This window comes from Nansenia antarctica (assembly GCF_963989245.1).
Source record: "Nansenia antarctica genome assembly, chromosome: 1".
NCBI lineage: Eukaryota > Metazoa > Chordata > Actinopteri > Argentiniformes > Microstomatidae > Nansenia > Nansenia antarctica.
This window is the reverse complement of record NC_137674.1, coordinates 99,597,916-99,621,411: the sequence shown is the minus strand read 5'-3', so window position 1 is coordinate 99,621,411 and position 23,496 is coordinate 99,597,916. Positions and strand designations below refer to the sequence as shown.

Genomic DNA, 23,496 nt, shown 5'->3' with positions numbered 1-23,496 from the left:
GTCAAGTTTTCTTTTCAGTCTAAATAACTTGTGTCAACAGGCTGCGAACTAAAGTAAAAGCGTATTTACGTGCCTCTTAACTCGGCAGACTGACGCAATTAACGCCGCGAGTGATATCCCAAAGTGTCTTTTGTGGCCATTATTTACAAATGTGGTTGAAATTGAAACATGTCTGTCTGTCCCTTCTATATTCAGTCATTTGGTCCCTGCCTAGTCTAGTCTAGCCTGATTTATTTAAAGTGTTTAAAGTGTGTCAGCCCTTGACGGGACTGCGTGTAGTGACATGTTCATGATGTTCTCTCGAATTTCACACAGCCAAACCCAATAATATGATGATGTAATTTACAACCGTGTTTATCTCATCAGGTACTAACTTGACTCATGGATTACTTCTTATTTGTTTCTCCATCCATTCTCCTCGAGAAGCTCTTGTTAGGGGGGTTACAACACAGAAACACAGAAACTTGAGAAATACACAAGACTTTCTTGAACAATGAATCTGATGATGTCATCACAACAAGACTCACATTTCGTGAGCTTAGAATTATAAGGTTCTATCTCCTTTTAGGGCAGTTTAGAGATATTGAGCGTCAACGTTTTTACATTCCATTATGTTTTGTGAGATGGAACCTTTGTATTTTATTAATTACTAACTTAAAAATGTCAACATTTTAAAAAAATAACACCACACAGGCATTAATAAACACCTAATGGATCAGATTATGTAAAAAAACTCAATTTTGACAAAAATGGAGATAGAACCTTATAATTCTAACGTCACGATTTCAATAATGTTTGTATAATCAAGACTAGGGGGAGGAAGCTCAAACGTCTAGGCTGAATTGCAGCAGCCACTCTGCTGATCGTTAGTGAATGGGCTGCTGTTTACACTGCTGTAGCACCAGCCTTCCTGACTGAGCTCTGATTCTTTTTGACCTCTCTACAGGATATTAGCCAGTAATCCTGCTGCCCCTGCCGGGCCTGCTTGTGTTATTACAGCTTATAATGGACCAAAAGAGCATTATTGTGAAAGGAATTTTGGAGACATTCAAAGAGACATTCCTCTAGCCTCCCTCTCCACCACCGCCCCTCAAATACTTTCAGTGTAGCACTTGGCTTTCATGCATTCTATTTCGAAATAGTTTGGGCCATCATCTTCATCATCATCGCCCCCCCCCTACAGTTTGAAACTTTGCAGAGTATGTCCTGTCATTCATTCATAACTTACATTCATTACATAGAACTCTCCACTTTTAGGTCAGAACTTGGACCTCTTAGGCCCACGTTCTCGACTGACAGCTCAGGTGCCTCACCAGTCACCATTAGCCTGTTCAATTAGTTAGTGCTACTACTGCTGGGTGCTGCCCGCCTGTGTCAGTGAGTGACTGACTGAGTGGGTGGGTGTTGCTATGGAGCTACACACTGAGAATGAGTCCCTGCTCTCTCTCCCAGGATCTCCAGTTTCGAGAGAGAGAGAGAGAGAGAGAGAGAGAGAGAGAGAGAGAGAGAGAGAGAGAGAGAGAGAGAGAGAGAGAGAGAGAGAGAGAGAGAGAGAGAGAGAGAGAGAGAGAGAGAGAGAGAGAGAGAGAGAGAGAGAGAGAGAGAGAGAGAGAGAGAGAGAGAGAGAGAGAGAGAGAGAGATGAGTTGAATGAGTGATGGAGTTTTATGGGACTACTATTCCTGCTGTTCTGCCTCTCAGACACATCAGTTGTAAGGCTTCATTTTGGACTCAGTCTCCATCTGTTTTAGTTTAATTTCAGTGGCCTGGTTGGGATTCATCATGCTTCCCCTTTCCTGTTTTTCCCGCGTGTTCTTAATCTGGATCACATAAGTAAGGCCGCTGTGCTTACTAGCATGCACCCACATGGATACCAATGTTTCCCTGCATAGTGTGCAGGACAGAGAACAAGCCATCCATGTCCGCCGCAGGTACGTTTGTTCCCTTTCTCTGAGCGTGTGTAACCGTGCTGCCTCTCTGTTTAACTGTGCTTTCTCCAACCATTTACGCAATTTGTTCATTGATATGCAATTGGACTCTAAAAACATCATAGCCAAAGAACGTCATCAATATGCAGCTGTCTTATGGTATTGATCAATATCTCCCCCTGTGTATTTCAATGAGTAACATCAGATATAAAGTGTGGTTTATTGTGTACTTCAGTCATGCGGTGACGAGTGTTCCCCAGTGTTCAGTCTCAGTAAAACTACACCCCAGCTGGAGGCCAGTGATATGTGGAGTTAGGTGGCCTGGCTTGTAAAGCAAGTCTCAGCCATGTCAATATTTAATGGCAGTATTGAAACATTGATGATGAGAAACCTCAAGTGATTGTCAAGCTTTGTACACACAGTTTGGCCTCTGTCCTCTCTGCTTAACACCAGAACAGCCATGGATGGGGTCATTTGACCAAGTGAGTAAGTATACCTTTGGACTCAATCAAATTTCAGGACCCTCCTTTCATGAGTTTTCCTTGATATGTGCGTTCTACCGTTGTGTGTAAATAGCAGCTTTCCATTTTAAAGACTGTGGTTGACCCCCGAGGCGGCTCTTATAGTAGGTAAAATAGGCACATAGTGGTTAAATAGGCACAATAGTGTTAAGTATGTCTGCATGCTGCGGCTAATTAAAACGTGTTTCCACATTTGACATTTTACCAGGTAAACCACAGACCAGTTTGCCTGGTAAAAGCCTAGAACTAAACAACATGCACCTCAGTATTTTAACAGTTGCAAAATAACATTCTTCAGCTTTAAAGGTCCAATATGTAACATTCAAGCTCTCAAAAAGCTTCCTAATGGTTGTAATGACTATGTTTAATCAGTAGCGATCAGGGAATGTTATCCCTGGAAAGGTATGTTGAGATGTGTTCAGAAAAACACATCATGTGTTTAATCATGTACTGTACAGTAAGATACTCCTGGATACCAGACAAGTAAGCTCTGTCAGTAGCTCGGCCCTGACCTTAGGCTAATTCAAGAAACGGTTGGAAACAAGTGCAAATTCCTCCCCCAACATTTGAGCCTGATCAGGTGTGTGTGTGTGTGTGTGTGTGTGTGTGTGTGTGTGTGTGTGTGTGTGTGTGTGTGAGAACTGTGAGCTCTGGTCAGTTGGGGTTAGAGCTTTGATGCCACCTGGCCTGTCTGAAAGCTCATAGGGTGGACAGTAGCCTAGTAACTGACTGAAGCGTGACCTTGGGCCAGACTTCTGAGTTAATTGAGACAAGTGGATTTCTCCAGATTGGCTTCAGATACCTGAGGCTAAGGACAGGGGCACAATGCATTGTGGGGTATGGATTTCTCAGCCTGTTGTTGTTCTTCGATGATGTGGACTACAGTCTCCACGTTGTACATTAGTTATCTGTGTCTAAGATTAGTTGAATTTCACCTCTACTCTTTTATTAGGTTGCTTGGAGCCCAAACAGTTTGTATTTGCACATGACCAGTATTAGGCATTATAACTCATTTATACGAATACCCCGTAACCTCTAACAGGACATGTAGAGAGAGTTTGCCCCCCCTGAACACTTTGTATAATAGTTTCATGGGTAGTTGTGAGTAAGAGCATTAGGATTTGCTCTGAGCCACTTAGAGTGACCATAATCACTGTTGAGTGTCCGCTCTAATCACAAGTGTCACACAACCATCAGGTGTCCCAAAGGGAGGGTGAAGTAGGAGTAGGGGAGCTGAGAAACAACAGCCGTCTGCTAAGCCCAGCTTACCACTTCTTGAACATTGCTGTACGCAAACCCAAAGTCAGCACCCGCACAGGGCATAAACAAAAGATTTCCATTCCGTCTGGGTAAAAGGGTTACCGGCCCGTACCTCCATGCGTTATGTGTACGTACGCCCAAGGAGTACAGCTGAGGTGTGTTCAGCTGAAGGAGCAGTGTATGGTCATCTCCAGCCAGAGAGTGATGGAGAAGCTTGAGATGCCCGTTCTGTCAAAATGCCTACAGTGCGTCAAGAGAAAGAAATGCACACGGTATGTTTGTTGCGGAGAAATAGGATATAGCCTCTTTGACTGCCACTTAGGTTATGTCAGGTGAGGAGAAATTGTGCTTTGAAGGATGTAGAAATGTAATCTTATGAAAAAGAATATCAGGGCATATCTTTGTGATTTGTTTTGAGGTTAAGTACTAGGAGTTGTTCATGAAAGGCTATTTGTCATTGAGGTTTGAGAGAGTTGCTGGAAACTATTAGAACATCGGGATTAGGGGTGGGCATCGACGATCGATAATTGATCGATAAGGATCTTGGTCGATCACAAAATAAAACATTTGGTCGATCAAATTTTTTTGTGATCGACCAAATGTTTTATTTTGTGATCGACCAAGATCCTTATCGATCAATTATCGATCGTCGATGCCCACCCCTAATCGGGATGCTCTTTTTCTCTCTAGGGCTATTGGATGGAGTTGTTGGAATGTAGTCTTGTTGAAATAATGTCATATTTTTAGTATAAAATAACATGGTCCATGTAAAGGTCCAATATGTAGATTTTAGCTTCAAAATGGTGCTAAATGGCCATGATAAATTGGTAGCCATCAAAGAATGGGATCTCATGAGGAAGAACGTTCAGTGAAGAGTGCTGGTCTAAAGTCTGTCAAGGATGAGCGCTGGCCTTTGCATACCTATTTTACGTTTTGTTTGTTTAAACGGATATGCACATCTTTCCTTCTATTAGAAAACGTAGCATGCGTTTTTTCTTAAGTTTTTAAAAAATGTCAATGTGGCCAAAGAGAGCAGCAACATGCAAAATAATAACATTCTTCAGCTTTAAAGGTCCAATATGGAACATTCAAGCTCTCTAAAAGCTTCCTAATGGTTGTAATGACTATGTTTAATCAGTAGCGATCAGGGAATGTTATCCCTGGAAAGGAATATTTCACTTACGAACACTGTTTTTGTGTTCCGGGACAGTGCTTTCTAAAATGGAGCGCCCTACCCGGCCGATACTCTGTTTATAGGGGACTCACCGATTTTCACCTTTCTGTCTCTGGTGGTTGCCTCCTTCGAATCGTGCGTGCATGCAGAAACACAACCGCTAATGTCCATCGAGTCCATTTTGGAGGTTTGTATTGTTATAAGGGAAGATGTATTTGTTTGGAACTTCAAACAAAATGTTGCCGCGTTGGCCAGTGATGGCAGATTTCCAACAAACTTACGACCTCCATTAAGGAGCTTGGACCTTCACATGGACACGAAGCTATGTAAATGAAATGATGAGCTGATGTAATGATCCTGTCAAGGTGGTGTAAAGCTAAGCTACAAAAGCCAGTAGTTGGTTTTGCGCTGCCTGCCTTTGAAATGCGGGAAAGGAAGTGGTTCTTTTTCAGTTGGAGATGGAAAAAATCACAGTTTTTAATCACAGTTGTTAAGTCTGTGGCAGGGTGTGGCCTTCTATAGATGTAGATCCTTACCAAACCACAGACACATCGCACTGTGTTCTGCATGTTCGCGGTGAGAAGTTTGGCACAGATTCTCATTCCATGATATTTTTGGAGTCCCTTTCCTAGCTCTTGAGATGGAATGGTGTATATTCCAGCTTTCCTCAGACTGGGTTTGAGTTACTTCACACTACAGAGCCAAACTGACCTGAGATAAGCTGAGCTGTGGTTACACACCCATCGCCCTAGCTGCTAACACAGTGCTGGAAAAGATAGTGTGACAAGAAAAGATCTCAGCCAACGCAGTATGTTTCATGCCGGTCCGTTATGTGTAAAGCCTAACTGTCTGCTGCCCTACTCTCCCCTCTCCCCTTTTCAGGATGGAGACGTCATGTCTGGAGTTGGCCCTGGAGGGCGAGAGGTTGTGTAAGGCTGCCGAATACAGCGCTGGCGTCTCCTTCTTTGAGTCAGCCATCCAGGTGGGCACGGAGGACCTCCAGATCCTCAGTGCTATCTACAGCCAGATGGGCAACGCCTACTTCCACCTTCAGGACTATGGCAAGGCGCTGGAGTACCACCGCCATGACCTCACCCTGACCAGGTACACAGCACACATCCACCACCGTGACCTCACTCTGACCAGGTACACAGCACACATCCACCACCATGACCTCAGTCTGACCAGGTACACAGCACACATCCACCACCATGACGTCACCCTGACCAGGTACACAGCACATATCCACCACCATGACCTCACTCTGACCAGGTACACAGCACACATCCACCACCATGACCTCACTCTGACCAGGTACACAGCACACATCCACCACCATGACCTCACTCTGACCAGGTACACAGCACACATCCACCACCATGACCTCACCCTGACCAGGTACACAGCACACATCCACCACCATGACCTCACCCTGACCAGGTACACAGCACACATCCACCACCGCCGCAGTCAGCACCATGACCAGGTACAAAGGTGTCTCTTGATCCCATGATCTCAGTAAACATGTTGTTCTCCATGATTGATGGAGCATCTACCTGGTCCAGGGCCAAATCTGGTGTTAAGCTCCTTTAAAAAAACAAAAACAAGTCTGCATTAAACAAGCTGTCCTCTACGAATGATGTACCATTCAGTGGCCAATCAGTGTAATTTCAGAATTTCAATTGTTTTCATTTTGTAAATGTTGGATCCGTATGGCAAGACACATCATTCACCCAAGTTTCATCAAAGTTGTCCTAGTGGTGTTCGACATGTCGCGTGCGACATATGAACTGATCCACAGTCCTCCCCCCAAATTCATCATGAAGGTCAATAACAGCTGGGGAAATGAGGGTTGATCCTGAACCAACCTAGCCAGTCCTTAGTGTCCCATGGGATATGGGGATGGATACTTATGTAACAGCAGGGCTTTGAACCAGGGACCTCTCGCAATGGATACCAGAGATATTTCTGGGGTTAGACGTCGCAAGCAGGTCTACTTCACCATGAGAAAGTGATTCCAAATCACCCACCACACTTCATTTGGGATGTTACCAGAGTCTGGGTACAAATACTGATTTCAAATAGAGATGTGAGAGCGGATTCTAGGTTCTCCTATCTGGGTCAATGGTGGTGTCTGGCAAGTCCTGTGAACTAGTGACATTTCTCAGGTTCTGTGTTTGAATGTGCTTTTGTCTCCAGAACCATTGGGGACGAACTCGGAGAAGCGAAAGCCAGTGGTAATCTTGGGAACACTCTGAAAGTTTTGGGACGATTCGACGACGCTATAGTCTGTTGCCAACGTCACTTGGACATCACTAGAGGCATGTACGATAAGGTGAGCCATGATTCGAATATCATTAGATTACATCCACTAACATTTGTGACACAGCCCAATGAAAAGGGCTACCTGTAGGCGAAATCATTTTTCAGTTTTTTACATGTGCTTAAACTACAGATTGTAAGCTTTCAAATGATGCATCATACATTGAAATCGGAAACAAATTGAAGACGACATGAGTATTTGAAAGTTACTACACCGGAAATCACTAAGCACATAAAATCCCCATCAAAGATAATGAATCCCCATCAAACAACAAGAAACGAAGTCATTGTGTTATAGATTACACTTATTTAATGAACGTAAAACTGTTCGGAAAAATAACGAGTGGGTACTTCACATCTTCGAGTTGAATGTTAGCTAAAAAAACGAAAATCTGAAAAAAAAAAAAAAAACTTTAAAGAAGAATTTGACGTCTTTCTCATTTCCGAGAGGTGTCCAGAAACACCAGGAGCAGTCACATTTGTTTGACTGGGGAGCCCAAAGTCACATTTCCCTCTGTACTCGGTCAGTTTGAAACCTTTATAAAGGATCTGTCATCCAAGGAATGTACTGTTTTAATTGATTATGTTGTGTACATTGACTTTGTAATTCATATAATTAATATCAATAATCTGAATATACTTTTAAGATTGTTTTATGTTTGTAAGCAAGGCTCCTCCGCAAAAATGACCGTGGTCTCAGGTGGACCCCCTGCCTAAATAAAGCTTTATTAATAAAACAGTACAGTTAATTTTATTGTATTAGAATACACCATTCTGCATCTCTTCTGGGTTTGGTGACCAACACCATAGATGATATCAGGAAACATAATATTATACTCTCTCCACCACAGAATAGTTTAGGAACTTGAGGAGCATGTGGTGAGATCTTGAATAGTTTGCCAGCTCACAAACAGAGGGGTCGGGCGTCTTTTTTGTATGTGTGTATTTTAAGTGTCTAATTATAACGTGTGTGTGTGTGTGTGTGTGTGTGTGTGTGTGTGTGTGTGTGTGTGGTGTGCGTGTGTGGGGTAGGTTGGGCAGGCTAGAGCGCTGTATAATTTCGGGAACGTTTACCACGCCAAGGGAAAGAACATCTGCTGGACTGGGCCAGAGCCAGGAGAATTCCCTGAGGAAGCCAGGATAGCCCTGAAGAAAGCTACACAATTTTATGAGTGAGTTAGTAGTGTATTTCTACGATCGTCATTTGCATCCCAATTCTCTGTCCGTCTGAAGTGTCCACTAACCTGCATGGGTTTAAAGGGATAGATACCGAAATGAAGGAAACACTTTGCCGAATACCGAGTGCGTACCGGCAGTTTTTCATTTATTTTGCCATTTGTTGTACCATTGCATAAATTAAATAAATGTAGCTTTTTATTCATGCTTGTATGCTTATTCCTGTAAAATTATAATTATCAAAATAACATGTTTGAAATTGTATATACTTTATGTTATGTAATATTAGACAGCGGCTGGTGAAAGGGGGAACAAGTCACCAATCAAAACGTTTTTTAGTTTGAAAAACGGAAATACATTTCAATGTTGTTGAAAATCACTTGCTAGTCAAGCCAAAATATTGCAATGCAATGGATTCGGTGAGTAATCCCCACTGCTATCTAGTTAACTGTAACACTACTTTACATTGTTAGCAGGCTCACAAAACAAGCTGTGTTAGTTGACTACTAGCGAGTGTGTCATTGATTTTGCTTGTTACCCCCTTAAGAATAATACATTCAGAAAATTATAGAATCATTTCGATGGCCGAACCTTCGGTGCCATCGAAGTTTCTTACACTAATCCCATGCTTTTAGATCTGTGTAGGTGGGTGGAAACATGCATAGGGAAGAGGACGGAAAGTCGGGTTGTTTCTCTAGTGAAGGTAGAATGTAGTAAATGAATGTAACCTATACTCATATTCATTTGGATTTGTTCACTCACAGAGCAAACCTGAGCATTGTGAAGGATGTGGGGGATCGGGCTGCACAGGGACGGACCTATGGTAACCTTGGTAACTCCCACTATCTGCTGGGAAACTTCAGTCATGCTGTGGCAGCCCATGAACAGGTAGATACCCTCAACTGTTAATGACCACAATAGTCAGGACCAACAATCCCATCTCTAGGTTATGTAACGCAGAGGTGAACGCTAACTGGAACCTCCCGATTCGGATGTCCCCTCTTGAAGGTTAGGGGTAGGTTGAGGTAAAGGGCTATGGTTATGGTAATGGTTAGGATACGGGTAAAGGTTAGGATTTAGGGTAGGGTCTTACCAAGGATCCCACTTAGCATCTACCATAACACATACACGATGCCTTTAGTAATAGTTCTATATCATACATGTGTGTGGTCTCTCCTTTTGCCCAATCCTGACCCTGCTTCTTTTGATTTTGTCCGTAGCGTCTCCTAATCGCTAAGGAATTCGGGGACAGAGCAGCCGAGAGGAGGGCCTACTGTAACCTTGGCAACGCGTCTATCTTCCTCGGCCAGTTTGACGTGGCGGCTCATCATTACAAGTGGGCAGATCACTCGCACTGATCATCATCATCATAGGCCCGATGCATTTGCAGGCACTCCTCCTGTACCTTTCAGTTGTTGTTTTTAAATGTATTTCTTAATGTGAGTTAATATGACAGGGACAATATAGAACAAAAACATACATCTCATGAGTTTTGATGCGCTGTATCAGATATAACTATAGCAGGGGAGGCTGGTAAAGGCAGAAATCGTACCATTCCTCATTACATTCCATGCATTAAAACGAACCCTTCCTCATATTTCTTTCTCCACCAGCCTCCTCTGAGCTAATCTGGGATCACTCATGTTTGGTTTTAGTGAGGCTTGGCAGTGAGAGAGGGAACGTGAGAGATATGATCATATGATGGGTTCTGTGACCTCTGACCTGTCTCTTCTGCTGCTCCACCCCCCCACCATCTCCTCAGGAGGACCCTGCAGCTGGCCAGGCAGATGAAGGACAAGGCCGTGGAGGCTCAGGCCTGCTACAGCCTGGGGAACACTTACACTCTCCTCCAGGACTACGAGAGAGCCATCGACTACCACCTCAAACACCTCATCATCGCCCAGGACCTCAAGGACCGGTACGCTACACGCACGCAGCATAACAAATATCTGTGTTTAGCGATTCTAAGCGATCTGCTAGGCGAGGCTGCGTGAGGTAGAAACCGGAGGACGGGCTCATTGCAATGCATGGAAAGGAATGAGGAATGGTAGCAAACACGCGTTCCATGCATTACAACGATGAACCTGTCCTCCGATTTCTACCTCTAGCAGCCTCCCCTGCTATCTACGTCGGTGCATGTCCCGATGTCTCTCCTTCCCTCTGTATGTTTTGGTGCAGGATCGGGGAGGGCAGAGCATGCTGGAGTCTGGGAAATGCTCACACCGCCCTGGGGAATCACAGCCAAGCCATGCATTTTGCTGAGAAACATCTGGAAATCTCCAAAGAGGTGCTTGTTTACTGTGTGTGTGTGTGTGTGTGCGTGATGAGGCCTGCCATCAGTTCATAGCGCCTTCTGCTGGACTCCTTACGAACAACAGGGAAATTACGTGTTTTTTCTCTGCTAAATGTCAAAAATGTAAATGACCTGTATCTATGTGTGACACATGTACTATGACCCGATATATAAAATAGGCTGTGTGTACACACGTGTATGTTTCAGCTGTGCGTCCTCATGCAGTCACCCTCTATTTCTCTAACACACCTCTCATCCTGTGTTTGGTCCAGACAGGAGACAAAAGCGGAGAGCAAACAGCCAGATTGAACGTGTCAGACCTGCAGTTAGTGCTGGGTCTCCATAGCTCCAACTGTCACAGCACCAACACCCCCCCTTGCCTCAGCACCAACATCCCTGTTCCAGCAGAAGATCACCAGACTCAAAACAACTTACCAGGTAAATAACCCCAGGGGTCCTACGTAAGAGCCTGAAACTACATACTGACTTGATGTATGGATGTACAGTATGCATGCATGTATATGTTACGGTACATGTGGGAAAACTAGGGTTAGGGTTAGGTGCTAGGGTTAAGGTTAGGGTTAAGGTTAGGGGTAGGGTTAGGGTTAGGGTTAGGGTTAGACATGCCAGCATGTACCAAGTCACCCTAGCACCTAACCCTAACCCTAGTTTTCCCACATGTACTGTCTTCCCACATGTACCGTAACATATAGACAAATTGGATTTTTTTATTTTTTATTTTAATTGGAAATAATATTATTTGGTTATATAATGTTTTGTGTTTCAGGCCTCAAGCCCCAGGCAGTGGAGAGGCACAGTATGGAGAACACGGAGCAGACGGGACAAGGGCCAGTCAAAAATACAGCCGTGTGTACAATGAAGCATTCTATACACACCCACAAGCACATTAACACACACACTTGCATCCTCTATATGTACTTTTATGAAGCACTAAAGGTCAAATAAGAGTTAAAGAGTTAAAGTAGAGATTCTCAGCTTTTATTTGATGGCATTTGTGTACATATAGGTTTCACCATTCCGAAATGAACACTTTGTATGCATAGCCCCCCTGTGTCCAAATGAAGCACTCATGTTTAGTATTGGTTGACAATCCTTGCATGCAATAACTGCCGGAAGTCGGTGACCCATTTACCTCACCAGATGCTGGGTGATTGACTTGGCCTGTCAAGAACTTACACTTTTTGCGCCCTGAAAAACTCCCTAGTTGCTATGACAGTATGTTTGGAGTCATTGTCTTGTCTGTCTGTATGATGAAGTGCCATCCAATGAATTTGGAGGCATTTGCCTGTACTTGAGCAGACAAGATATTTCTGTACACTTCAGAATACAGTCTGCTGCTGCTGTCAAGATTGACATAATCAATTAAGACGAGTTAGCCAGTTCTAGTGGCAGCTATACATGACCTCACATTAACACCGCCTCCGCCATGTTTCACAGGTGAGGTGGTATGCTGCAAGTCTTGGGCAGATCCTTTTTTCTCAGAACTTTCCACTTGCAATTACTCATCATGATACATGATAATATTCATCTTAGCTGTCCACAATACAATTTTCCAGCCATCTGCAGGCTTTTTAGGTACTTTTTAGCAAACGGAAGTGACCATCCTTTTTGAGGATAACTAGTTGTTTGCACCTTGCAGTGAAGCCTCTATAGTTCGTCTGGTGACGTATTCTGTGGATGGTAGTCTCTGACACATTCATGCCCACCTCCTGGAGTATTCCTGATCAGTGGGAACGGTTGTTTTGGGGGTTTTGAGCATTCTTCGATCATCCACGGTAAAAGTTTGCATTGGTCTACCAGCAGTTTGCGATTCCTGAGGCCAACAGTGCTTTTTTTTATGTTCCAACTGGTAGATTTTCGCAAGCTTCAAGTTGTCGATGTTTTTTCTGCCTAATAAAGGCTTCCTTGACTTTCATTGACACATTTGGTCCTCATATTGACAGAATGCCAACAGCAGACTCCACAGGCAAACACACAGCCTAGAATCAATACTAGACATTGAAGGCTCTCTTATGCCAGCACACCTGATGTGACCAGTAAGACCTGTCAAGCCAATTGTTCCATTACTTCTGGAGTGTAGAGCCAATGTAGAGTATGAGTCTCTTTGTTAGTCTCTATTGTAAAGAGACAAATGTGTTTTCTGATGGCTCCAATTTTTTGGGGAATAATAATAATAATTCCTTCCATAATGTTACCACTGTATTTGTTGACATAGATTAAGTCCACTGAGAGAAAGGGAGGGGGAGGGGGGGGCAGAGACTCGTGCAGTTTGTTGTCTCAACTAGAACAAGGCACCAGTCTCTTATCTTTGTGATTTGCATGCTCTGAAAATACCCAGGACTCGGATGATGAGGTGTTCAAGCCTCCCAAAGCCAACGTGGCGAAGGCGTCCTCCAAGCTCTTCTTCATCCACCGCCTCCGGGGGAAGAAACATAAGAACCACAGCTCCCCCGCCACCGTCCTCCAGGACAGCAGCAACAAGCCTGACACTCAGAAGGCCGCTACGACAGTTTCAACGGTTGGTACATCTTACTGGTTGATTGTTCCCACCAGTGGAGGCTGGTGGAGGGAGACATTGGAGAATGGGGATCAATGTAATGGCTGGAACGGAATTAGGAATGGTAACAAACATGTTCCTTATTTCATCCCGTGCATTACATTGAGCCTGTCCTCTGATTTCTCCCTCCATGAGCCTCCCCTGGTTTACATGTGCTGTATGCCACAGTCTCTCTGGGCATGCTTTAACGCGTGTCTCTGTGCTTGGGTGTGCTAGGGTGATCCTGAATCTCTGGGAGACGAGGGCTTTTTCGACCTTCTCAGTCGTTTCCAGGGCAACAGAATGGACGATCAAAGGTGCACCCTATTGGACGGCCAGAGCCGTCTCTCTGCCCCTTCCTCTCCCTGTACCACCCCGCCTGTAGCCATGAGGAAGTGTGAGTTTTTAGCCCCTGCCATACCATGCTTTTTTGCTCCCTAGTGACATAGGCTTGGGGTGTAATCCTAACTTGAGATCTGTGCGCACACAGATTGACATCAATGAAAGATTTTACATGTCATAGTAACATGTGCAGATCTTGAGTTAGGATTTCACCCTCCGTAGATGTTCGCTTCATCACCAACACCTGTCCCCTATGTTCTTGTCTGATCAGAGCTGACTGACTGTTTTCTTTGTGCAAAAACAATTGTATCAATTAATGATCGAAACATACATTTTAATTTCCTTCTGTTTGTATCTTTCAAATCATCAAGTCTTGATATGTTGAAGATTTATGCAGAGATTGTCAATGCTTTCAAACATACTGTAGCTCATCGACCCCATGCACCTTTCCCCTTCTCCACCTCGCCGCTCCAACCCCTGTATTCTCTCCACCCCCTATTTTACTCTTCCTCCTCTTGTAGCCGTTTCGGCGTGGAACGACTCCCCCGAACCTTGTCACTTCCTGGACCTTTTGGCCAGCTCCCAGTCCCGCCGGCTGGACGAGCAGAGAGCCAGCAGCACGAGCAGTTTCCCGGGACTCCGGTTAAGCACCAACGATCTACCAAACAGTCCCTCAGTGCTCAGCCGCCTCATGACCAGTGCTGACCGCCCTGAGGTCGATGATGACTTCTTCGACATGCTCGTGAAGTGCCAGGTGATGATGATGATAATACATAGGCCACATACTATATTTCTGTTGGCTCACTGATAGAATGACTCATTGACTAATCCAGATAAATTGGTATAAACTGACTGACTTTAAATTCACACCCCTGTCCTGTCCCAATCTGTTTTTAGGGTTCCAGGTTGGATGAACAGAGGTGTGCAGCACCCCCTCCCCCCACCCGGGGGCCTACGGTCCCAGATGAGGACTTCTTCAGCCTCATCCTGCGCTCTCAGGCCAAGAGGATGGACGAGCAGCGGGTGCCGCCGCCCTCCGTCTCCGACTGCTCCCAGTCTCAGCCCATCCCAGACTGACTCTACCCTCCAGGGCTAATTGTCCTCCATAGGCATGAGCATCCACCATAACCAGCCAAGACTGATTCTCTCACAGCTCAGCTGGAAATGTCTGTCCTGTACGGCATACCCTCTCCAGGGAGCTCGCCCTTATACAGTATCCTGATTCACTCAGTCTGACTCACAGCTGGAAATGTCTGTCCTGTGCTGCATACCCACTCCAGGGAGCTCGCCCTTATACGGTATCCTGATTCACTCAGTCTGACTCTGACAGACAATTCATTTGGGACCTCAGCTCCACACAGCTCAAATGAAAACACTAGATAGTCCTCAGAGGATGAACGGATGTCAACTTTAAGGGAACCATGAACCGTTGGTAGATGGACTCAAGCTTCATGAACTCAAGCTTCATGAACTCAAGCATCATGAACTCGACCACTGTTGAGACATTTTTATTTTGCTACAGTGTTCAAGTTGACGCTTTGTCATGGAACATGTGTTTTTCCTGACGATTTTACTTTGTCCTTTTTAAAAGAAAAATTGTGCTGTAAGCTCTTCACAGCAGTCAATACCAATGAACAGGTTTGCCACATATGGCAAGCTATAAGGAATGTCCTTTTATAGCGTTTCTATTTTGTATAATATAGAGGACAGAACTAACATTAAGGAAAAAAAAGTAATTGTATAAATCAGAAGTTTGTTTTATACTTCCAGTTTCTGCTGACCTTGAGGGAATAAAGCCTCATTTTAAGAAAGAAAAGTAGCATTTTGTTGTCCAGCGTCTCTTGGCCTCCCCATGACCACCTTGACCCAACCCTGGCTTTTGACCAGACCAACTGCATCATGGGATTACAAACGAAAAATTAACAAGCAGCTTTTTTTGCACCATTCATTTTATTTGTGTTGCTAATGTTCTTTTTCTTTTCTTTTTTTTACAATTCAAATTAAGATTTACAAAACGTTGATTCAAGTAATAATCTCTTAAGATGCTATATCAATGCATTCCTCATCATCATGTAGTTAATCTAAACAATATATAACACTGATTCTTTTTTAACAGGTCTGGGAGTGCAGGACAATGTTAGCACAGCTAACCATACAGTACATTAAAGTGCTTGTCATATTGGTGGCCGATGGAGGTTAAATACAAGTTCTGAGGTCTTGGTCATCTCTTCAACCTCAGGGAAGGGATAGGGTGTGCTATGCTTCAGACGTCAGCCTCTCTCGTGATTCAGTGCAGCTGAAAACGAAACAAAATCTTTTTTGAAAACGATGTTATTTTCTTTCAAATCTTTGGACAGGACTTGTACCCTCTTTTAAACCTTGATGGAGACATGCTGAAATTCCTTTGTAGTCAAGTCTCAAAACCAGAATGTAACATGTGAGTGACATGTGAGTGACCTGTCCCCTCCCACCACGCTGGTGGGCCTCTAGCCCTCAATCCTCTAGGGTTATAGTTTAACAGTGTGTGAACCTGTCTTTGAACTGGTGTGTCAAATGTTATTGCTATTTTCAAGGCCAGAATCTTTCAGCACATCTGACTGCACATGACCTGCATATTGTCATGAACACTCCTCTTACCGCTACTCCACCCACCTGAGTGCAGGCGAGACGGTGCTTCAGCGCTGTGGTAATTTCACCTGCTTACCACCGACACAAATGTCCAATACGTCTGCGTTTGGACCCGAGCCGGCTGAAAGTAGAGCCCCTAGTGTTAGTTACTAACCCGGGGAAGCAGCAGGTGAGGCAGGAGCCTGGGTTCTCTATCCGGTACATCCCAGAGGTTGGCAGGTCTTTACACTCTGACATGAACCTATGGAGCTCAGACGCCGGGTTCTCATCCTGCTGCTGTTGCTACAAGACACAAGATGAGGATGGATCACTATAAGCACATTACAGTGGAGGCTGGTGGGTGAAGACATTGGGAGGACAGGCTCATTGTAATTGATGGAACGGAATAAGGAATGGCATCAAACGCATATTCTCATTCCTTTCAATCCATTACATTGAGTCCATCCTACCATTTCTTCATCCACCAGCCTCCACTACAGTATCAGGTGAAGAATATAGACCAGTGTTCTCCAACTCCGGTCCTAGAGAGCTACAGTGTGTTGGGTGGGGGGTCCATTGGACCAGAAAAAGCCCAGACACAAACGCGAGGTAGTAAATCATTACCTTGATGGTGTCGTAGGTGTCAGTGATGAGGGTGATGAAGAGGCTGAGGATCATATAGATGAAGAGGGAGACAAAGGTGTAGAGGTAGACTCTGCTGAAGATCCAAATCAGGTTGCTCTTCTGCTTCATGTCCTTGAAGGTCGGGTACATGTCGTCTCCGTTGATCAGGGAGAACAGGCACTCCGACACCGTGTTCAGGGTCCGGAACTGAGAACCAGACAGGGGAGTAAACAAGACGGGTACAGAGAAACAGTAAGCCACAACCTGGACGCTATTATTCTGTTTAAAAAAACAACATATACAGTGGGTTCGGAAAGTATTCAGACCCCCTTAACATTTTCACTCTGTCATATTGCAGCCATTTGTGTGTGCATGAACGAGGGAAGAAATGAAATTAATTGATTTTAGCAAATGGCTGCAATATGACAAAGGGTGAAACATTTAAGGGGGTCTGAATACTTTCCGAACCCACTGTACATCTACATAGGTTACTATTCACACTACTGGTACCAAGCTAGGGGTGTGTGTAGGGGTTAGATGAGGGAGAGGGTTTTATGTGACTGAATGTTTACTGTGGAGTAAATCCCCAAAATGGTATAACACAATGTTGAGAAAACAAACCCCATAACAAATAAAACTCAACCTCATAAAAACATATACAAATAAAACCTGCCTTCTCGTGGTACGGCCCGAGCACGATCCATCCACAGAAGCAGTAGCCCAGGTAGATAATTCCAGCGCAGCAGATAAAGCGGATTACGTTTGGGAAAGCAGCCCGCAGCGTCAGGATCAGAATCTGGGGGATAACCAAGCACATCCACAGATCAATGGAATTAATCCAGTATTATGCATACCTGGGTGCAGCTGCCACCCATCATACACCAGGGGAGGTAGGAAGCAGGTGAGAAGAATAGGCTCATTGTAATGCATGGGATAGAATGAGCAATGGTATCAATGTTTGATACCATTCCTCATTCCGTTCCATGGATTACAATGAGCCCGTCCTCCGACGTCTACCTCCCCTGGTGTACACATTCTTAGCAAACTAGTAAAGAACAACATGCTACTACTTTAATATTTTTTTAGTTTAGAGAACTGTGCCTTGTCATTTCTGCTCATTCATATGGGGCTATTTGTATAGGACAGTGATGAGCAGTCTGACTGATATTAATAAATACAAATGATTTTGTCCTTTCAGAGCTGGTATTAACGGTGCAGTATGAACATACCCTGATAGCTTTTCAGCATGTTCCAATCAGCATTGTGGAAGCATGATTTAATGGTGGTTCAGGTGACACTAGAATGAAGACCCCCGGCGTAACACAGTGCATAGTAGAGTATCTTACATTGTACTTCTTGAAGTAGCCCATATAGCGGATGACTCCGATCCAAACCAGCATGGTTCCGATACCCAGGAAGATGCTGCAGATGTCATAGCTGGTCAGAACCTGGAGGGGAAAGGACAAGGGAACACAGTCACAACAATCATATACATCTGGAGCAGTGGTTCTCAACCCTCTCCTCAGGGAACCCCAGCCGCTCCACATATTTGATCTGTTCCACCACCAGCACACCCGATTCAACTAATCAAGTAATGTGATTAGTTGAATCAGGTGTGGTGGTGGTGGATCAGATCAAATATGTGGAGCGGTTGGGGTTCCCTGAGGAGAGGGTTGAGAACCACTGATCTGGAGGATATTCATTACATTTTAAAGGTTTCATCCTTTGTAATTATGTGCAACAACTTGTAATACAACAATAATAATAACTGTGTGCCAGATTCTGACTGTCTTCACACACACACACACACCTTTGTCTGGATTTCTATTTTGAGAATGGAGCCGATGATGGTCAGAGTATCACTGATGATGATCAGAATGTACCAGTTGTTCACAAACTCCAGCCTATCTGACCAGGGAACCTCCATACTGTTGCGATCTCTACAGTAGTCTGTGTACTCCTGGCAAATCAAACACAGGGAGCATCACATACAGAAAGAACACAAAAAACACACAGTACTCAGTCATGACTGACGATAGGAAGAACGGATGGCGACTGGGTAGTTGAAAGAAAATAAGATGATAGGATGGACAGATGGTCAGAGTGTAGGATGGCCACATAGATGAGAGGAGGTCTGAAGACAGACAGACATAATGCACATCATCATGTCAATTGACTTACATACTGTAGCTGTATCCCTTTGAGTACAGAACGCGTGCAGAGGGAGAGGGAGATAATGCACGTTACGATGATGAGACAATCAAACAGCAGGGTATAGTAGATGTTCTTGGAGGCTGAAAGGAGAAATGGAGGGAACAACAAAACATAGTATGACAAGATGATAGCCTACCAGTGGAGGCAGAAATCAGACGACAGGCTCATTGTAATGCGCGGAACAGAATGCTTGTTTGATACCATTCCTCATTCCACATAGTTAACAATTTTGTAGTCTTCACTTTATTTATTTGGAATATTTTGCACTTTTATATTGGTTGTTAATTGCTATTTATTGGTCAAAATATGTTAGATTTATAATAACTATAGACCTTGTTATGTGCACGTATGTGACTCTTATTGTTATTTAACTTCCCAAATGTTAATATATATATATATGTTATTTTATGTATTTCTATTGAGTGTGTGTCTTTATTGAGTGTGTATGTTCATGTAACAGTTGAACAAATACAGTTAGCCTACTATTGAATGCTGTAATTGTTTGTTAAAACGGTGAGATCTTGAATGCATGGAAATGCGTTGAGAAAGAAGCCTGGATGAAATGTAAACAACACTGTCACTATCTGGTTGAAAACGGGTACTGCAAATCTACTTTGCACCTTTTCAAATGGCTTGATGCGAGAGGGTGAATGACACGACTGTAGTGTACTGTGTACACACTTACATACTCCTGTTACGTTCCAGTCTCTGCATTCATTTATGTCCACATCATTGTCCAGGTCCACCAAAATCCTGCCACTGTGGGCCAGGTTGTTGAAGGTGATCTATTAACCAGAGACAGGTTTTCAAAAGGGGAGAGAAGAGGTAAAGAGTTTCAAAAGGTTTATATTTAACTGGCCAAATTCAAGCCTTCCAGTCACACCTTAACTTTGAAACAATGATTGCCAATTTTGAAACACAGTGCTTGGACAGTTCAGCGGATACACACAATTTTGAAAAAACTTTCAAGAGAGAACATGTGTTATCGCCATGGGGGGGGATTACTCATGTGTTTATAGTGGGGGGGGGGGGGGTAAGATAAGGAAAAATAAATAAATCAGGACAGACACTTATTTTGTTTGGTGTAATAATGTGAGTTTTCATGTGTACTGTTTTGCAATAAATAATTGATTCCCAAAAAAAAAAGAGAGAACATGGAACATAGAAATCGGAGGGCTCATTGTAATGTCAACATAGATATGTATACACATACAACATCATAATCCATACACAAAGCAGCCAAAATGGCTGAAGTCAGATGAAGAATGACATACCGTGACCGCGAAGTCATAGCAATTTGGCAGCTCGCGATATCTCACCATCTGAAGATTAATGGCCTTTAAAGTGAACCTAACGGTCACACGCAACAACCTGCAAGACAGGAGAATAAATCACTCGCAAGACTAAACTGTCCAGTCGTGAAACCCAGGGGGAGCCAACTATATTGGTGTAAAGTAAATATGTCACAATGTCATGTAATGTCAATAAAAGGGTCACTGCTTGAAACGGTAATACACAGTTTGAAACGACCACAGAGAGTGAATGACAGTACTGTAGCACACTGCTTGAAACTGTAATGCCATTGGCTGGAGACCAACAAAATATGTTTTTTCTTTCTTTTTTTGGGAGGGGGGGGGGGGGGTAGATCAGTTTTGAAATGAGTAAATATAATAACAAAATGATCTGATAGCAATGCTTGCCTTGCACCAAATGTTTATGCACAATCAAGTACAGATTTGCATACTACAGTAAATAGGCCTATATACTGGGTCTAACCTATTGGGCTGCAAACTGTAAGATCAATAGAGTGTATTAAGCATGCTTATACAGGGGGGGCAAAAACCTTTTGAACTGAAGGGTGAAATTTGGTAGGCCTAGTCCATGATCTGCTGAGCTTTTTACCACTGGGTACATTGGTAAAATGTCAAGGCATTCTGTTGGAGAAAAGAATATAGAAAACATGATCTTAAAAGGAGTATACAAAATATTTATCTTTGATAGTTACCAATTTATCATGACCATTTAGCAGTATTGTAAAGCTAAAAATCTACATACTGTACCTTTAAGTACAGCCTAAGTAAAAGCCTATTCAACTGAAATCTAAACGGTTGATGACATGAGCAACCTACCGGTCTCCACCTGAGCGTCTATGTTAAAGGTCCCGCTGGCAGGAGAAAGACTTCCGTTCCTGTAGAACTCCTGACACAGAGACAGAGGAGTGTAGACCTCGTTGTCCTTCTCATACGCATGGTTACCAACCGTGATGTTGCGCAGATGTAGGTACTACAAAGTTAGGACATAAACGTAAAGAAATGTACTATTTTAATAAAAGGATCTCAACAATCAAATGCTCAACTTGTGTTATGTGTTTTTGACAGTGGTGATCATCAAGCTGACTTATACAGTAGCAACCAACCAGAGTGGAGAGTAGTGATGATTGAGCAACAGTAAGAAACATAAAAACACAAACACAATAAACAGACCCTAGTGTTTATGGGAGATGATTCAGCATCTTCCTCTTTGCAGTCATAATGTACATTACAAAACTGTTGATGATAGAACTATGCTATATCAATGATTGACGGTAATTACACAAACGAAACTGTATTGCAGTTCCAACACATAACATAAGTGGTTGCCACATATTATTGTCTGATGACTGAGGACCAGGAAATGGAACAGAACCCCACCTCAGCTGGTTCTACCTGTTCCTTCAGATAACAATACGTAACAGTGGGAAGTCATTGAACAAAGATGTTTGCATAATATTTTTTCTTCCACAAAAGTGGGATGGTAACCAATGTCTATGCTTACCTGATCAACAATGTAGTCTATGTGTTCATAGACCTTATTCCGTCTGTATACAGCATAGTTATCCCCACTCCCATCTACGTAGTCCTTAAGAAAGAGGTGTTTGAACGTCATCAGATTTTCCTCTTTGAAGGTGACCACCATCTGGTTACTCAGGCCGAAAGACACCAACTGGGAAGAGATATTTGTTATTCTTATGTATGTAGATATTTTCCTTCTTTGTTATAATGTTGTGATGATTTCTTGTATATGTTTTGTGTGGACCCCAGGAAGAGTTTGCATTAGCTAATGGGGATCCTGGGGCGCTTAGGTGGCGTAGCGGGGGTCCCCGGTTCGATTCCGGCCGGGGACATATCCTGCATGTCATCCCTCCTCTCTCTCTCACCCATTCTTCCTGTCATAATCTATAATAATATATTATTTGATTTTCTGTCAATAAAAATAAAAAATATGAGTGGGACTGCCCCACTCAGAAAAAAATACTTTAAAAGAAAAAGCTAATGGGGATCCTAATAAATAAAATCATATAGTGAGTACTTAATTAGGATATGGAATCTGAGTTGCTCTCTGATCTCTCAGAGAGCAACTACAGAACTCAAACAAACAAGTGTTATTCATCTAACTGTACAATAGGTTTGAGCTATGTCATGGTCAGTAGGGGAAAAACAAAAGGGCCACGTCCGACCAGCAAACCGATGTTGAATATCCAAAATAATGGTGAAATGTTAGGGTTAGCGTTCAGTGTTTGGTGAATGTCAGGGTCAATTTCAGGTTCTCTCAAGGTGCATTCCCTTGCATAAGTAAGCGTTAAAATAAGGTTGGATCTAGTTGTACTGTCAATGGGATGGTCAGGAAGGTCCATTTAGTCTCACCCATACCTGAACGGTTATGATGGCGATTTTGATGAGCTGAAGCACTAGTTTCCAGGGTTTTCGTCCACGGGCTTTATATTTCTCACAGGGGTTCATGAAAAAGTACTTGATCTTCCGTCTGAGGTTCTCCACTGTCTCCAGGTGCAGTTGGTGCTGGTGTTCTGCCATGACAGTCTGCCCATTAAACACAGAAGTGTACACACCACTGGACTCCTCCATCTCTGAGGAAAACAAATGAATGAATAAATGAATGGTCTTTATTGTCATTGATATAGTACAGGTACCATACAACGAAATTTGTGAGGGGTGGCTCCCCTGGTGCTAGGAAAAAAATACTAAAAACAAGAAGGGAAAAGAGCTGGTTTACATAAATAAAGGCTATATACACTATCCACTATACTATACTATACAAATAAAAACACTGTGCTGTACTCTATGCTATGCTATAAATATCCTAAATCAAAACAGTGTTTAAGGAAGTGTTCAGAAACGGAGAAAATAAAGCTTATAATGACATCTCCCAGTCTGACAGGTGCATAAACTCAGGTGCATAAACTCTCTTAGATATATGGTTCTAGTTTGTTTTCATGCAATACATCTTATTATGGAGCGAGGAAGGGAGGGCCCCTGGGTGGCTTAGAGAAGTCATTAGTGAAGCTGTCAGGTGTTTATTGACACAGCACGCCAAATTAGACACCTGGCATGAATGTCATATCGACAACGAAATCTTCTACACAATATTTGAACGGCTTTAGAAACGAGTCCTCTATCACAGTGACAAAGTGCTGATCATCAA

General features: G+C 43.3%; 2 protein-coding genes across 2 annotated transcripts; one reads left to right on the top strand and one right to left on the bottom strand.

Annotated features, from left to right (window-relative positions):
* Positions 1 to 1,898: 1,898 nt before the first annotated feature.
* LOC308155109 (G-protein-signaling modulator 2-like) lies at positions 1,899 to 14,649 on the top strand (the record flags this gene model as incomplete). The annotated part of the gene is made up of 15 exons (XM_080528352.1): positions 1,899 to 1,930; positions 2,350 to 2,409; positions 5,765 to 5,986; positions 7,082 to 7,217; positions 8,237 to 8,376; positions 9,145 to 9,268; positions 9,601 to 9,716; positions 10,143 to 10,298; positions 10,559 to 10,667; positions 10,946 to 11,111; positions 11,461 to 11,525; positions 13,033 to 13,212; positions 13,468 to 13,627; positions 14,094 to 14,326; positions 14,470 to 14,649. The coding sequence occupies exons 3-15, from the start codon at positions 5,766 to 5,768 to the stop codon at positions 14,647 to 14,649; spliced, it is 1,986 nt and encodes a 661-aa protein (XP_080384478.1). The 5' UTR covers positions 1,899 to 1,930; positions 2,350 to 2,409; position 5,765.
* Positions 14,650 to 15,822: 1,173 nt separating this feature from the next.
* On the bottom strand, positions 15,823 to 22,919 carry mcoln3b (mucolipin TRP cation channel 3b; the record flags this gene model as incomplete). The annotated part of the gene is made up of 13 exons (XM_080528341.1): positions 15,823 to 15,868; positions 16,355 to 16,482; positions 16,804 to 17,010; positions 17,477 to 17,599; positions 18,150 to 18,251; positions 18,614 to 18,763; positions 18,985 to 19,097; positions 19,703 to 19,802; positions 20,292 to 20,388; positions 20,861 to 20,951; positions 21,147 to 21,300; positions 21,832 to 21,999; positions 22,707 to 22,919. The coding sequence occupies 13 exons, from the start codon at positions 22,917 to 22,919 to the stop codon at positions 15,829 to 15,831; spliced, it is 1,686 nt and encodes a 561-aa protein (XP_080384467.1). The 3' UTR covers positions 15,823 to 15,828.
* Between the last annotated feature and the right edge of the window lie 577 nt (positions 22,920 to 23,496).